The following is a 13,751-nucleotide window of genomic DNA, read 5'->3' as shown; positions in this document are numbered from 1 at the left end:
CCGTCCGTTTCCTGCTGCTCTCGTGAATCTCTTTGGCTTTTAGACTTGTTCCATTCGGAGACGTCACTTTGGGGTCTCAGAGGTTGTACTGGATACTTTTCACCATTTTCTGACCTTTTGCAACAACACTGAAATAATAATCAATAGATTATTAAAAAATTAAAATAATATATAAATTTAACACTGTCGACCCTTTGTAGGCAACTTTCCGCATCCTGTTGGTTCGATCACAGAGCAACCGAAACTCAGATCCGTCCCACGTCTCTGGTTGGAAAGCAGGACTCTGAACTGTCCACGTGTCGGGCTTTGTGCAGACTCTGGTTTCTGCACATGAGATACTTTAAAAACTTAAAAGGAGTACTCCGTCTAAAATCAACGTTGGAATCCGCAGAATCCACCTCTCCGCCGCTCCTCCGACGGGTTTGATATGGAGCAGAAGATGCTGAGTTTCTCTTCAACCCACGACTTTCACGTCTCAGTATCGCCCCTTCGTGTCTTCCTGAAATGTGTCTGTCCATTTGTTGGCAAAGCTGCGCCAATCTGGAACCAACCGAACACGGATCCACGACGGAGCGGCAGACAGAAAACTAATTTTTGAGTCATTTTTTGTGGGGAAAAAAAGCCAAAACTTCAATGTGAATACTTTCAAGTTTCTCAGTTTTCTATGAAATTAAACTCAACATTTTTGGGTTTTCGACCGTTGGTCAGAGAAGAAAAAGCTACTTGAATACGTTCACTTGGGCTTCGCTGGAATAACGAGGCGTCTCTTTCACCATTTTCTGACATTTTATACACTGAACAGTCAATCAGTTATTGAAGAATAAGACGTATTGATGATGAAAATAATTGCTGGTTGCAGCCGTACAGTTCTTTTATGACGGACTCGTACGACCTTGCTCGAGGTTTCCTGTCTGTTCCATTACTTGTCAAACAGGAAAAAAAATGAAGCAATTTGATAAAACACTTTACAAGAAGCGGTTCACAGTCCCTCTTCAAGACCGGGACCACAAGCTGCAGGATGGAGGACCTGTTATAGCTGATGTTTTACTTCAGATCTGTGATCAATTAAAGTATGTCGACCCAAATGATGTGGAGTAAACTGGGGGCTTCTGGGGCCCCCGGGGCCCTGGGGTCCCTGGAGCTCCTGGAGCCCCTGAGGCCCCTGGAGCCCCTGAGGCCTCTGGGGCCATTGCCTGTTTTTCCCTTTGGTATTCCAGCTTTGTACATGACTGAGGCTTAAAAAGCACAGAGAGTAGAAACGATATCTATTTATGGAACATCTGAATTATTTTCCAAAATGTTAGGGGGACTGGTTTTACTGGTTTCCTTATCCCAACCTGTGTTCAGGTCTGGGATCTTCTGAAACACAGACTTGGAGCTTTTAGCGGACCGTGATGGATGAGCAGGCAGAGGTTTGTTGCCTTGTCCGAGAACACTCTGGTGCATGGCGTCAGACGGACAAGCTCGTTGTCAGGCTTGTGTACGTGCGTCGCCATGGTTACAGTTTGATGAAGAGCACGGCGGTGACCAGGGCGAAGCCCACCAGCAGCATGGCCACCTTGGGCATGCGGTGCCTGGGGGAGCTGAGCTCGTGCGGCAGGATCTCCATGAAGGTGATGTAGATGAAGGTTCCCGCCGCCAGCCCTTCCAGCGTGCAGCGGGCCAGCTGGTGCTGCGGGAGCGCCTTGGTCTCGGTGAGGCCGATACCCAGGCCGATGCCCAGCGGGGACATGATGGTGAACAGCAGCAGGCAGCCGGCAACCACAGACCGCCGCAGCCGGCTCTGGGACAGCTTGAAGGCCAGGCTGAAGGAGATGATGCTCTTGTGGATCATCAGCGCCAGGCAGATCTCCAGCACCTCCTTCCCCTCCTCCTGCAGCCCCACCGCCAGACCCTCAAACACAGAGTGCAGAGACAGAGAGAAGACCAGGATGAAGGCTCGCAGGGCGGACTGAGAGCCGAAGTCCACGTGGAAGTGCCCGCCTTCAGCCTCCTCTGGTCCGTGACGCTGGTGATGGGAGTGGTGGTAACTGTTCCTGTCGTTTGTCTGGATGCTGGAGTCCACCAACAGAGACCGACGCTCCTCTAAGTATACGGATGATTGGTCCTTGAAGGCCAGGACAACCTGCTCCAGGACCAGGACCAAGAAGAAGCCCATGGCCACGATGAACTCAGGCAGAGGGAACTGGAGCTGTCAGGAGAGAAGAAGAGCACAGTTTAGACCAGTTCTAATCCCAAACTGCAGAAAACCCTGTCTGGTGGGTCTTTGCGGTTTCACGCAGGTTTCTGGAGGCTGGAGTCTGGGTTCGTCACCCGCCAGCACCTTCCTATTGTTGCCGAAGACAGAACATTCAGATCTGAAAGACCGAGGGCAAAGCCTGGGCAGAGATGAGGGGGAACAAACTGGGGGAAACCACCGTGGCTCAGAAACCGTCAAATGATTTAAGGTGCGGGGAAGAAAAAGATTGGAGGACTTTTGATGTGGATTTTTTTTGGCCATCATTTGAACCACATAACGGAAATAGTTTTAGGTAAACAGATTTATTTGCTTTCCGGCAGAGAGGTAGAGTTAGATGAAAAGATTGATGCCACTCAAACGACTGCGCACTAAGTAAGAAGCCAGCACCTGCAGCCGGCTAACGTAGCCCAGCATAGAGACTGGAACCGGGAGGACAGTGTCTTCGCACTGTGGGCTTTTTATGCAGCTTGAACAGACCAGCTATAACCTGGCCTACGGTCTCGTCTGACTGGTCTCCAAAAACCTGAACCCTCCCTTTAGGCTGAAGCTCTTAAAGAGGTTCTGGTGTCAGATACTCTGATGCAGAAACTAACATCAGAGGGGAAATGTGGACATTTTAAGAGTAAAAAAGTTTTTCATTTCTAGAAAACGGCAGATCTGATGAAACACAACTCAAATTTTAAAAAGTAGCGGTAGCATGATTCAGTGATTCACAACTTCCTCTCGTTCTCTGATGCAGCCTTATAGAAAGACAGTATTCTGCGCTTTTTCTAAATGTCCAACTGCTAATGTCTGTAAAGTTGCAGCGATCGATCTGCCGTCATCATCTCTGTCAACACAGGACGACAAACTGCTGAGGAGAGGAAACCAGCGGATGTGGAGAAGATTCAGATCGGAGATAAGGACGAAGAAAAACCCGCACAGACACAAACAGTCAGTTTCATCTAATGTCTTGACTTGGTGTCAAAAATACAAACGCCACTTTCACAGACAGCAGACATAAGGAGGTCAAATTATGGAGCCCCAGTTGTTTCCCATTTTAAAAATGACGAAAATGTACTTTTAAAAACTACATTTCGTTTATTCCTTAAATCCAAACGCTGGTGCTGCTGCACCGTATGCTTCAATTCTTACTCGTTTTTCAGTCAATTAATTAAAGCTGCGTTAATGTTTTTTGGCCAATGGCAAAAAAAACAAACACAAAAAACTAAAAAAAAAACTAAAAACAAAAACAAATTACAAGCTCAATAAATGTTAGCGTTTTTCTTTTTTTTCAAATTAAAAGCACTTTATTGCCTGTCATGATGAATTTACAACTTCCTGAAAACAAACAGAGATGGACGGGAAGAGAAGAGGTTCACACACACACACACACACACACACACACACACACACACACACACACACACACACACACACACACACACACACACACACACACACACACACACACACACAGACACACACAGCGTCATTGGAGTCTTTAATTTTTGTGTCTGGAAGCACTGAAGCTGCTGGAGGTTCATCCAGCAGTTTGTTTTGGGAGGTAGGAGAGTGATTCCCGTTAAACATGCCCCTCTGGACACACACACACACACACACACACACACACACACTCACACACACTCACACACACACACACACACACTCACTCACACTCACACTCACACACACTCACACACACTCACACTCACACACACTCACACACACTCACACTCACTCACACTCACTCACACACAAACAACAAGTTTCCCAGCAGCATCTCTTTTTAGCAGTGACCTTCAGCCACCCTCCTCCCATCCAAACCCAGTTCTCACAAACGCCACATTAAAAATCACGTTTTTAGTCCCGCTAGCGCCGTGGCTCCGGAGACGGCAGCGTCTGTCAGTCCAGCACTTTGTTCCTGGACTGCCATGAACTTTGTTACAGACACCCAGAGAACCCAGATGATGAATCATAATGACTTTGGTGATCCCCTGAATTTTCCTCTGGTGCCACCGTGAGGTTGACATTTTTTTTGAGTGAAATGTCAAAACAACCGTTGGATGGACTGTCACGAAAATTTGGCGTTTGATGTTTGTGCTCCCCTCAGGATAATACCTTTAATAAATTAGGGGATCACTAAAGTTATCATGACTTTTCATCTAGCGCCATCATCAGGTCAAAATTCCAAATTAAGATAAATCTGAGGGCTTGACTGAAAAGGGGAGCATGCAAAGCAGGTAAAGCAGGTTTCTGCTCCATAAAAACATACTTTTTCTTTCAGACCTTTTTCTAATCTTTGCCTTTATCTTGTGAGTTACTGGATAATTTAACTTCATCGGGAGTTTGAAAAAAAACTGGAATCACCACCTTGCAGTTGTCTGCCTCGGCCAACCAGTGAAGTTGCAGTTTACATCCCAGTCTGTCCAGACTCATATAATATATGTAATGAAGACTTTGATGGAATTTAGTAAAAAGGTATTAAGTGTATTTTGTCATAATGAGCATATGAATTCTTGAGCTATGGCCAAAAAGGTCACGGTGACGTCTGACCTTTCGCCACCGAATTCTAATCGGTCCATCTTTGAGTCCAAGTGGACGTCTGTGCCAAATTTGGCGAAATTCCCTCCAGGCGTTCCTGAGATATGGCGTCCACGAGATTCAGACCGACAGATGGACGGATGAACTGACAGACGAATGGACCGACAGACCGAAAGACTGACAGATGGACGGATGAACTGACAGACGAATGGACCGACAGACCGAAAGACTGACAGATGGACGGATGAACTGACAGACGAATGGACCGACAGACGGACAGATGGATGGATGGACGGAGAACCTGAAAACACGATGCCTCCGGCCACGGCTGTCGCCGGCGCAGACAAGGAGGCAGAACGAGGAAACAGAAATCCATATTTGGTTGAAACCGCTCACAAACACTGATATCGTCGTAGACGCTGCTTCATTTTTAGGGGTCACAGGCCAAAGGTTGGGAAACACTGACTATTTTTCTCCTTCTCTTGCTCGATTCTTTAATAAAGAGCAAACTCCAGTGGTGTTGGAAGAGTGAATGTCGCCTTAGAAACATTTATACTTTACAGTAAATGATTTAGAGAATATACATAAATGGAAGGTGGAACATTGTACTTTTCTTAAACTAATTTCATCCCTCTCTTGACGGTGTCCTACTGAACTTTAAAACCAGACCATGTCGCTTTTGAAAGAAGAAATAATTGAAATAATAGAGTTCTCGACCGGTAAAAGGACCCCTTACTGAATTCATTACTCTCAGAGGTTTATTGGCTTGAAGCCTCAGATCGTCTGGTATGACCAGTGGCTACGGCGGCTAGCGTGAGCTAATGTTAACTGAGTCTCTTTGCTGACTGTCTCTGACGCTACGTTTTAACATCTCACAGGTAAAGTGGTTTCAGTGGTTTTATCACAAGAGTAAAAAAGGTGTCATTGACCTGTCGTCGGCCTCAGCGGTCTCCGCTCAGTGAGAGCAGACTCAGCAGAAAGGTGAGTCTTTATGAGGCACCGCGATTCTTTCTGTCAGCGCAGCATTGTGGCCGTTTATGGTTTTCTGACATGTGAACGATGGCCCACGTGTTCATGTCGCTGCATGTGGATTAACAAGTCTAAACGGTCTGAAGTCTGGACTTGTCGGGTCTTACTGTGATTCCTGCGTTGCTGAAGGCCTCGTTGATGCCCTGCAGGTAGTCCGGCAGCAGGTCCAACAGGCAGGTGGCCAAGAAAACTCCTCCGGCGAAACAGCTGATCAAACTCAGCAGCCTGCGCCGCATATCTGCAAGACCAAGAACTGGGATCAGCCTGACACCCGCTGCGGACTCACTGTGCAGACTGGAGCATTGGATCTACGAGTATGACCCATAGAGCTGAACCTTCACCCCTACAAAGACCAGCTTCCCCCGGTTCCTCACCTGGGTCCATGCTGCAGCGCCCCGCCCCCCGGACGATGCAGAGAGGGGCGAATCCAAACAGCAGCGTGACGGACAGCAGGACCACCAGCGCTCCCAGTTTGATCTCCAGGACGGGGATGTCGGCCGGGTTGGCCTGCAAAGCCACCGTTTCCCTCCCAGGAGACCGGAGGACGGAGGAGGAAACTCTACCTCCGAGAGACATCTTTAATCTGGTTTCTCTGCACCTCCTCCGTCACTTCTGAGTCAGGCAGCGGGGGAGGAGACCTCAAACGGCCGCCATGGATTCACACATGGAGATGAGTGTCTGCCAGAAAACAAAATACAGATAAAACCAGGCATGGACCCTGACAGAAGTTTCATCCATCACCTGAAACCTTGTGACCTCTGACCCTTGACCTCTATGCCACGAAAGCTCGCCATATCCACCCGTGTTCATTCCTCTAAAATTTAGGGATACTGGTCCCGACTGAAATAACTCAACGACAATGGATGGACTGCCGTGAGATTCATCTACAGACACTCGTGGTCCAGGGAGGACGTCTCGTGATGAGGGTCCTCCTTAAGTGACTGAAGGGAGCTGCCTGGTTCCCTCTCGTGCACAGTTCGGGCCGGGTCCAGGTGCTCTGCTCCCTGCCGGTGGAACGAGATGTTTGAGAGATTTTACTCCAGCACTCGCTGTGCTCTGAGATTGACTGCAGCGCGGCACGTCTCGGTAGCAACACGTTGGTAACGTGCCGAGGAGAGTTACCTGTACTCAGCCTAACGCACAGCTGAGCCTCGCTGCACCTGGAGACGTTTTAGACTGGTCTCCAGCGTCGGCCCGTCTTTACTTTGCTCTTACAGCAGGTTTCTTAGTCCAGCGAGTTGTACGGTTTTACAAAGATGAAGACCCCCCCCCCCATCCGCCGGGGCTAACAGCACTAAGAGCCATGTTTTCTGTGGTACCGTTCAGCGGCACCAAAGGAAAACCGGAGCAAAGCACGGTTTGTGGTTTTTCTAACAGTGTCGAGGAGGGAAAGAGTTTGAAGAGCTGCCGCATCGGTCTTTTCTGTTTGTCCAAGGAAACCCCCCCTGAGCCCGACTCTGATGCTCTCGTGGACGGTGGCTTTAACATGTCGACTGTATTCACAAATTCTGTTTCTCAAATCCGCTACTTTTTCCAAGTAAAACCTCCTCTTAACCGTTAATTTCTTCCAGGTGAACAAACGTTTTCTGGCGGAGCGAAGGCAGCTGAGCGGCCGGCGGCCATGTTTTTTAAGCTTAGAAAAAGTCTTTAAAATCGGTCCTACTTTAGGTGCTGTGGTAACAGCTGGATTTGGACGTCTTACGTCCCTTCATACAGCATATGGCAATAGGGTTGGACGAAATTTAAACACGGCCGTGGAGGACAGGGGAGCGAGACAGCGAGAGAGAGAGAGTTTGAGGTGTAAGTGGAAGGATGAAGATGTGAGAATTCAAGAGAAAACCTCAGGATGTTTGTACGTGAGGCAACAAAAATAAAATTCCTCTGTAAAGGTAGAAAAATGTGAACAAAGTCACTGCAGCTGGGACCCAGAGTTTCTCCACATAAAGGAGCAGAAAGACCACAGACCACAACCAGACCGAGGGGGGGGCCGAGGCGTAGTAGGTCTACGTAGTTCAAGGTACTGAGGAGTAATAGTGATAATAACAACAATAATAATAATAATAATAATAATTAGTCTCTATAGAAATAACATAAATACAAAAAGGCTTTGTTAGGGCTGGAAAACATGATTTGTTCATAGTCATATTCCCATGAATATGTTGAGTTACAGGATTTAGGTTGTGACTACTATAACAATAATAATAATAATAATAATAATAATAATAATAATAATAATAATAATAATAATAACAACAACAACAACAACTCCGACAGATCAGATGAATGTCGCTGCTCAGTTTGAACCGCCGACCGGGTCCGACGGAATTCTCTAACCGGACCGTGGGAACTCAAACCCCGCCGGATCCTCCTCTGAGAGCCAGTCGACTAATCCCCCATCACGTCTCCAGCACACCTGAGCAGGAGAACCGGGTCCCCGGGGGGAGACACGGCAAAGCGGCCGGAACGAGCGCCGCATGCGTTCTTTCCTACAGACATGGAAACTCTGGCGAAACTTAGAGCCACTTCTGACATTTTCCCGCTCGGTACCAAATCTCCAGTCCTACCTGGTCCGGATTGACCCTCCTCAGGAGAACCGGATTCTATTGAAGTCAGAGGAATCAAATCCAGTTTACTGAGTAGTTTTTTCGGCTCGATGAGCTGAGATGTTGTCCGGGAAGTGGTGAGTCAGTTCCCATCAGCTGATCTCGCTTTATGCTGGAGCTGCCGTCAAGCGCAACACAGTTACGCAGCACGGTTCCTGTTTTCAAAATAAAAGCCTCCTGTGCGCATTTGCCGCCATGATCAGAGATGGAGTCGAAACATGCTCTTATTTTCCTTTTAATTCCCAGAGAGGTTTCCTCAAAATATGACGTGACCTGGTTTTATTTAGCAGAGAACTGTTAATCAGAGACTCCCTTTTGATTTTCAGTCGTTTTGTTCAGTCTATGAGAAGTTGTCGATTTATTCTCCATATATATTTATATGGAATTTATGTGTTTACTTGTGGAAAAATTGAATGTATTTGTTGTTTTGCATGTTTAGCGTGTTGTTTATGCTATGAATTGATGGGATGTAATTATCTGGAAGTTTACCAGCTGAATACTGTCTCCATTTCCCCTGTAACACACACTAGTTTTTTCATGGATCTTTCTATGAGTTTACACTTTCACATTCATTCCTTGGAAACACTAAACTTTAAGTGTGTTAAGTGGTTTATAAGACACTGTAGTGTATTGTATGCCGCGTTAAGCGTCTATTAATGTACATGATTTGTCCTATGAAAACCTATTTTCTGTTACTCCATCCCGTGTTTCACTGCGTTGTCGTTCGCCGTCTGTTCCTCCAGCAGCCTCCGCTGACGCGTGTCCACGGGTGGAGTTGGAGCCGGTGACGGAGGCGTCAGTAAAAACACTGGGATCTGCTTATAACTACATTACAGTTTGTCACAAACCAGTTAGTAGCTGTTCATGAACTGCTTTAAAATGCTAAACAAAGGAACGTGTTACCAGGTCATTCCAAACAATTAGGGGGCCTGTAAAACATCGGTTTGATGTTGTGGAAATTTTGCTTTTCTCTATGAAGATAAAGCCATCCCACGTTATCACTATAACTCACTATAAATATTATATATAGTTTTATATATAAACGATATATTATATAAATTGATTGACATCTGTCAGCACACAACACGTACGGTTTCATGATAGATGGTGCTGTACATTGATTTCTTGAATGCAAACTTCCAAAAATAGTGGAGCTGGCGTTACAGTGTCGATATGTAGTTTAGTCTGAGCATGTAGCAGGAAAGTGGCCAACGCGGCCTGTTTTCCTTCCAGACCGCACGTCGTGCTCTTATTTCGACGGCGGAAGCGCTGGTTTCCCGGTGGTGTTGTGTCCAACCTGATGACGAGCCGCAGCCGGGAGGAGGACCGAGCAGCTGCTGATGCCACAGCTGAGCACGAATCCTGGAACAGCCCTGCGTGTCTGTCGCTTTTCATCACCAACAGTCAGAGGCCAGAGCCCCCGCGTTCCGTCAGGTGGAGGGCTGAAGGCCGAGTGTCTGCAAATGCTGGTCCCTCGCAGGCTGCAGTACTAAAGACGTCGTACCAACCTTCACAGGCTTCACCAACCGGACTGAAATGGAGGATTTTGCATATGTGTGTGAAAAATATATACAGGTACATACCAGATGTCTTTGGCGACTTGAACAACTCTACATCTTAGAGCAGGACGCCTGAAAAATCATGAAAACACCACCAGAGGTATCTGATGAAGTAGGTGATCTAGCTCTATCTTTGACAGGTAAGCGTAGCTGTGAAAATCTGCTCAGGCTCCAGGGGCCAATGGTCAAAGTCAACACAAACATAAAATAGGAAATCTGTCTGTGCAGTAGTGTTATCATCCTGTGTCTTGTATTTCTTGTATTTTCCCCGCATCTTGTCTCGGCACAGATTTTTATATCAAATGACCAATTAAATTATGTGATCCCTTATTTTGATGTTGACCTCTGGAAATACTTTGAGACCTCTGGGGACCGTTAAAATCCCCAAGAATCGCCAGAGGTGATCCTGGAAACCTGAAGAAGTCCTTTGACTCTCAAAAGAGCCTAAACAGCTTCTGGAAACCCCTTAAGACTCTTGAAAACCCCATCAACACTCCGAAAAGTCACTCACTGTTCCTTTGAACCCCATCAGGAAACTGCAGAGGACCCTCCAGGATCCACGGAGAACACCTAGTAAAACTCAGGAGTCCATGGTAGCCCCTCAAATACCATAGGAACGACTCAAGAACTCCTTCAGCCCAATCAAGACACCTCAAACCCCGACAGTCCTTCACATAAAGTGGAAATCAAATAGCCTTTATGATAAAGACTGGGGCCTTCTCGGTAGTTTGAAAAATATATAGTATATAACTACAAGAGTATGAGAATGAACATAACATTTTCAGCAATATTGCTAATTACTGTGGCCCTATAATCAACAAGCAAGCGTTCTCATTCTATCCTATTCATTCTATATACATTCATTCTATTCTTATTCATAGTAATGTAGAAGAAACTCCCGTTACAAGTAGTGAAATTACTGGGTTACTGTTCATAAAACACGATACAAGTTTTTAAGGCTAACAACTATAGCACATTGATCCAATAACTAACGTAAAACCGCGACCAGGCGGTTCCCTTCCACACCAACTGGGGAAGTAGGAGCCAACTGAAGCTAAAACTGAAAAATTAAAATAAAAACCAACAATAATAGCTGAGTGAAATAACTACGGAAACTTGAGGTCAAAATTATGTTGATGTATGCACAAACAGTGTCCAGATAGTGCCCAGACTCTGTCTCCGCAGAACCATACAATCCCTTTAAGAACTACTAAGAACCCTTCATAGCCCTTCAAGAACTCTACAACTAAAGGTCAAGACGTTCTGACATTCTGTCGGAGCCCCAAATGTTCTTCAGGGCCCTGAAACGCCATCAAAAAGCCCTGAAAGCTTCTCAGGAACCCTGAAATGTCTTCCGTAAATCCCTAAAAGTTTAGTAAGGACATTGAAAACCATCAATAACCCTAGAGTTCCCTGAAACATCTCTCAAGAAGCCCAGGTAGTCTCTCAAATACCTTGGAAACCCCTGAAGAACCCCTGCAGTCCCACTGAGATTCACCAAAGGACCCCTTAAGCTCTCTCAGGAAGTCCCTCAAGAACTCCAGGATTCTACCCAAAACACCTGGTTTAGGATACTCATGCCTTCACTTACATCTAAGTCATTTTATTTAGAGATAGTTTGGTCAAATTAAAATATCATAGAAAAGGCTGATTGCACAAAATATTCAAACATGCTCACGATGATGAGAGTGAAAATGTAATTCAAAAACAGTATGGTCATTGCTTATTGGAGAGTCTGGACCTTAGGAAATATTCATGCTTGGCCTAATATTAAAAACCTGGATACACTTTTATATTTTGCAAACCACTAGTAAACTGGAGTCACTCAACATCGTCCAAAGCTTTGTTGTGACTTTTTTTGTTTTTTTCTTTTGGATGACATTTGAGGAACGTGAACATCATGTGAGATCATAAACTGTGAACCTTATCTTCCACATATGCAATAAAAAATGAAAAGAAAAAAAAATCTTTCTACTGGCAGCTATGCAGACGATAAAACAGAATTCACATGTAGAGCTGGTTGAAAAAAAATGCACCTGATATTCATCATTGAGGTTTGTCATAATCTCTCAAGCGTCTCTTGTTGATAACCAGATCAATCAAGAATGATCTGGTTTTGGACACACACACACACACACACACACACACACAAAATGGTGGAATCCAGAGCATGTCACAGCTGAAGCCAAACAAACCTTATAAAATAAAACATCATTGTAGTTTACTACATGGTGTTGATGATGTGAAGAGGTTGAAGGAGGCTCCACTGACACCTTCTCGATTCCATATAAAAGGTTTATTACAAAGACGTACAGCGTCAAGTCCAGCACCCGCGGGTCTGCTCGTGAGAGGGTGTGAAGCCCATGAACCGCTCTGGAAACCAGCCTCGGTCACCGACTCTGAAATAGGGCAGTTGTTTTCCTGAAAACTGTCACTAGCATATGGTTTCAGTCATAAATCATTAACTTCCTTTTCCAAACTGTGAGGCCCCCTCTGACGACCTTTGACCTAGGGCTTCTATGTAAACACAGCTCTACATATATAAACATACACCTCATCATCAAACAAACTACATGCAGACAAACACAGCATCCAAAACCCAACGGAGTAAAAACCAGTCAAAGTGAGCTGTTTAGGTTGTTTTTACAAAACTCCAGTGACAGAGGAGAGGACTGTGGGTTTGTAGCTAAACTAACAGTGTAACGTTACCTCACATGGCACTTTGACTCATGCGTCAATCCAAACAACCCCACTGCGCCAACAAAGTTCTGTTTTCAGTGCCAGCACATCAGCCCCAGACGGCGATACTCACAACCCTCCTGCTACTGTGGCTGACATCTCACCAACCAACCACCATGTCTTGGCAAACTGGACAGTGAGCTGAATGTCCATGGGCAGACACACAAATGTTTCACTGTCTGCTAAAAAACCAGTTGGGATTACCTTTCACAAAGGTTAGCAAACAGGGGTAAAACATCACTGACCTGCTGGCCCCGTTAAACAGAGCAAAACTCATGATTTTCACACCTGTCAAGCAGAAACAGAGCAACCTCTGCATCCATCTTCATGCCTTTCAACTCTCGGCTGGAAAGCTTCTCAGATGTTGTCGTGGCTCTTCACCCTCAACTGATCGCTCTTCATGCCTCAACTCTTCTTTTTAAATGTTTGTTCTCCTGACCTTCTCCTCTTTGGCTGTTCCTCGGCCATCTCTCCTTCTTGACAGTGCCATTATGTTGTGGAATATACGCAGCAGTCAGGTCATCTCTGATATTTTCTTCAGTAACAGTTATAATTCATTTATTTCACAATATATAATGATTACAATAATAAACTTTATTTATATACTACCTTTCGTAACAAAGTTACACAGCGCTTTAAAGGACAAAAAACAGCCGTTAAACAAATCCAAATAAAAACAAATAAAAATAAACACAGTGATCATAAAATCTTAAAAAAGGATAAAATGGCACGAGTCAGACGATAAAACCCAGTAACATATTAAATATTAATAAGAACCTTCCAGTCCGAGAACTAGGAACCAGCAGACCTCAATCCGCTGATCTAAGGGACTGCTCAGCCACACAGGGAATCAATAAGTTCTTCATGTAGTTCGGAGCCAGGACCGACTGGAACAGTGTTGTCTATCGAGTTCATATATTTTGCCTCCATACCACATTATGGAAGTCTGCAATAGAGTCCTTCGTGTCAAATGGTGACAGAAGCATTCTTTACCTACTGTGCTGCTTATTATTTTCAAAGTTTTGGTTTACAGGCAAACATCTTTACTGAAGAGTCCCT

General features: G+C 45.4%; 1 protein-coding gene across 3 annotated transcripts; it reads right to left on the bottom strand.

The window, feature by feature from the left end:
• Nucleotides 1-833: 833 nt before the first annotated feature.
• LOC120784656 (zinc transporter ZIP1-like) lies at nucleotides 834-12,363 on the bottom strand. 3 transcript variants are annotated; one of them, XM_040118630.1, is made up of 5 exons: nucleotides 12,267-12,363; nucleotides 8,356-9,925; nucleotides 6,166-6,469; nucleotides 5,899-6,029; nucleotides 834-2,191 (listed from the first exon to the last, which is right to left on the bottom strand). In XM_040118630.1, exons 3-5 carry the CDS (start codon nucleotides 6,365-6,367, stop codon nucleotides 1,499-1,501), a joined length of 1,026 nt encoding a protein of 341 aa, XP_039974564.1. In that variant the 5' UTR covers nucleotides 6,368-6,469; nucleotides 8,356-9,925; nucleotides 12,267-12,363; the 3' UTR covers nucleotides 834-1,498. The 3 variants fall into 3 exon arrangements, with proteins under 3 accessions (XP_039974564.1, XP_039974563.1, XP_039974565.1); XM_040118629.1 differs by having other exon boundaries at nucleotides 12,149-12,316; XM_040118631.1 differs by lacking the exon at nucleotides 8,356-9,925 and having other exon boundaries at nucleotides 12,149-12,316.
• Between the last annotated feature and the right edge of the window lie 1,388 nt (nucleotides 12,364-13,751).

The sequence above is a fragment of the Xiphias gladius genome, chromosome 22, assembly GCF_016859285.1.
Source record: "Xiphias gladius isolate SHS-SW01 ecotype Sanya breed wild chromosome 22, ASM1685928v1, whole genome shotgun sequence".
NCBI classification, from domain to species: Eukaryota; Metazoa; Chordata; class Actinopteri; order Istiophoriformes; family Xiphiidae; genus Xiphias; species Xiphias gladius.
The sequence above is the reverse complement of the archived record's forward strand: the minus strand, read 5'-3'. Positions and strand labels throughout refer to the sequence as shown.

What these genes read in the sequence shown, in the direction of transcription:
- LOC120784656 (XM_040118630.1), bottom strand. Translation starts at nt 6,367, where the DNA reads ATGTCTCTCGGAGGTAGAGTTTCCTCCTCCGTCCTCCGGTCTCCTGGG. An exon ending in GCGCTGCAGCATGGACCCAG is followed by an intron (nt 6,030 to 6,165) that starts GTGAGGAACCGG and finishes TTGGTCTTGCAG; the next exon opens with ATATGCGGCGCAGGCTGCTG. An exon ending in TCAGCAACGCAGGAATCACA is followed by an intron (nt 2,192 to 5,898) that starts GTAAGACCCGAC and finishes CTCTCCTGACAG; the next exon opens with CTCCAGTTCCCTCTGCCTGA.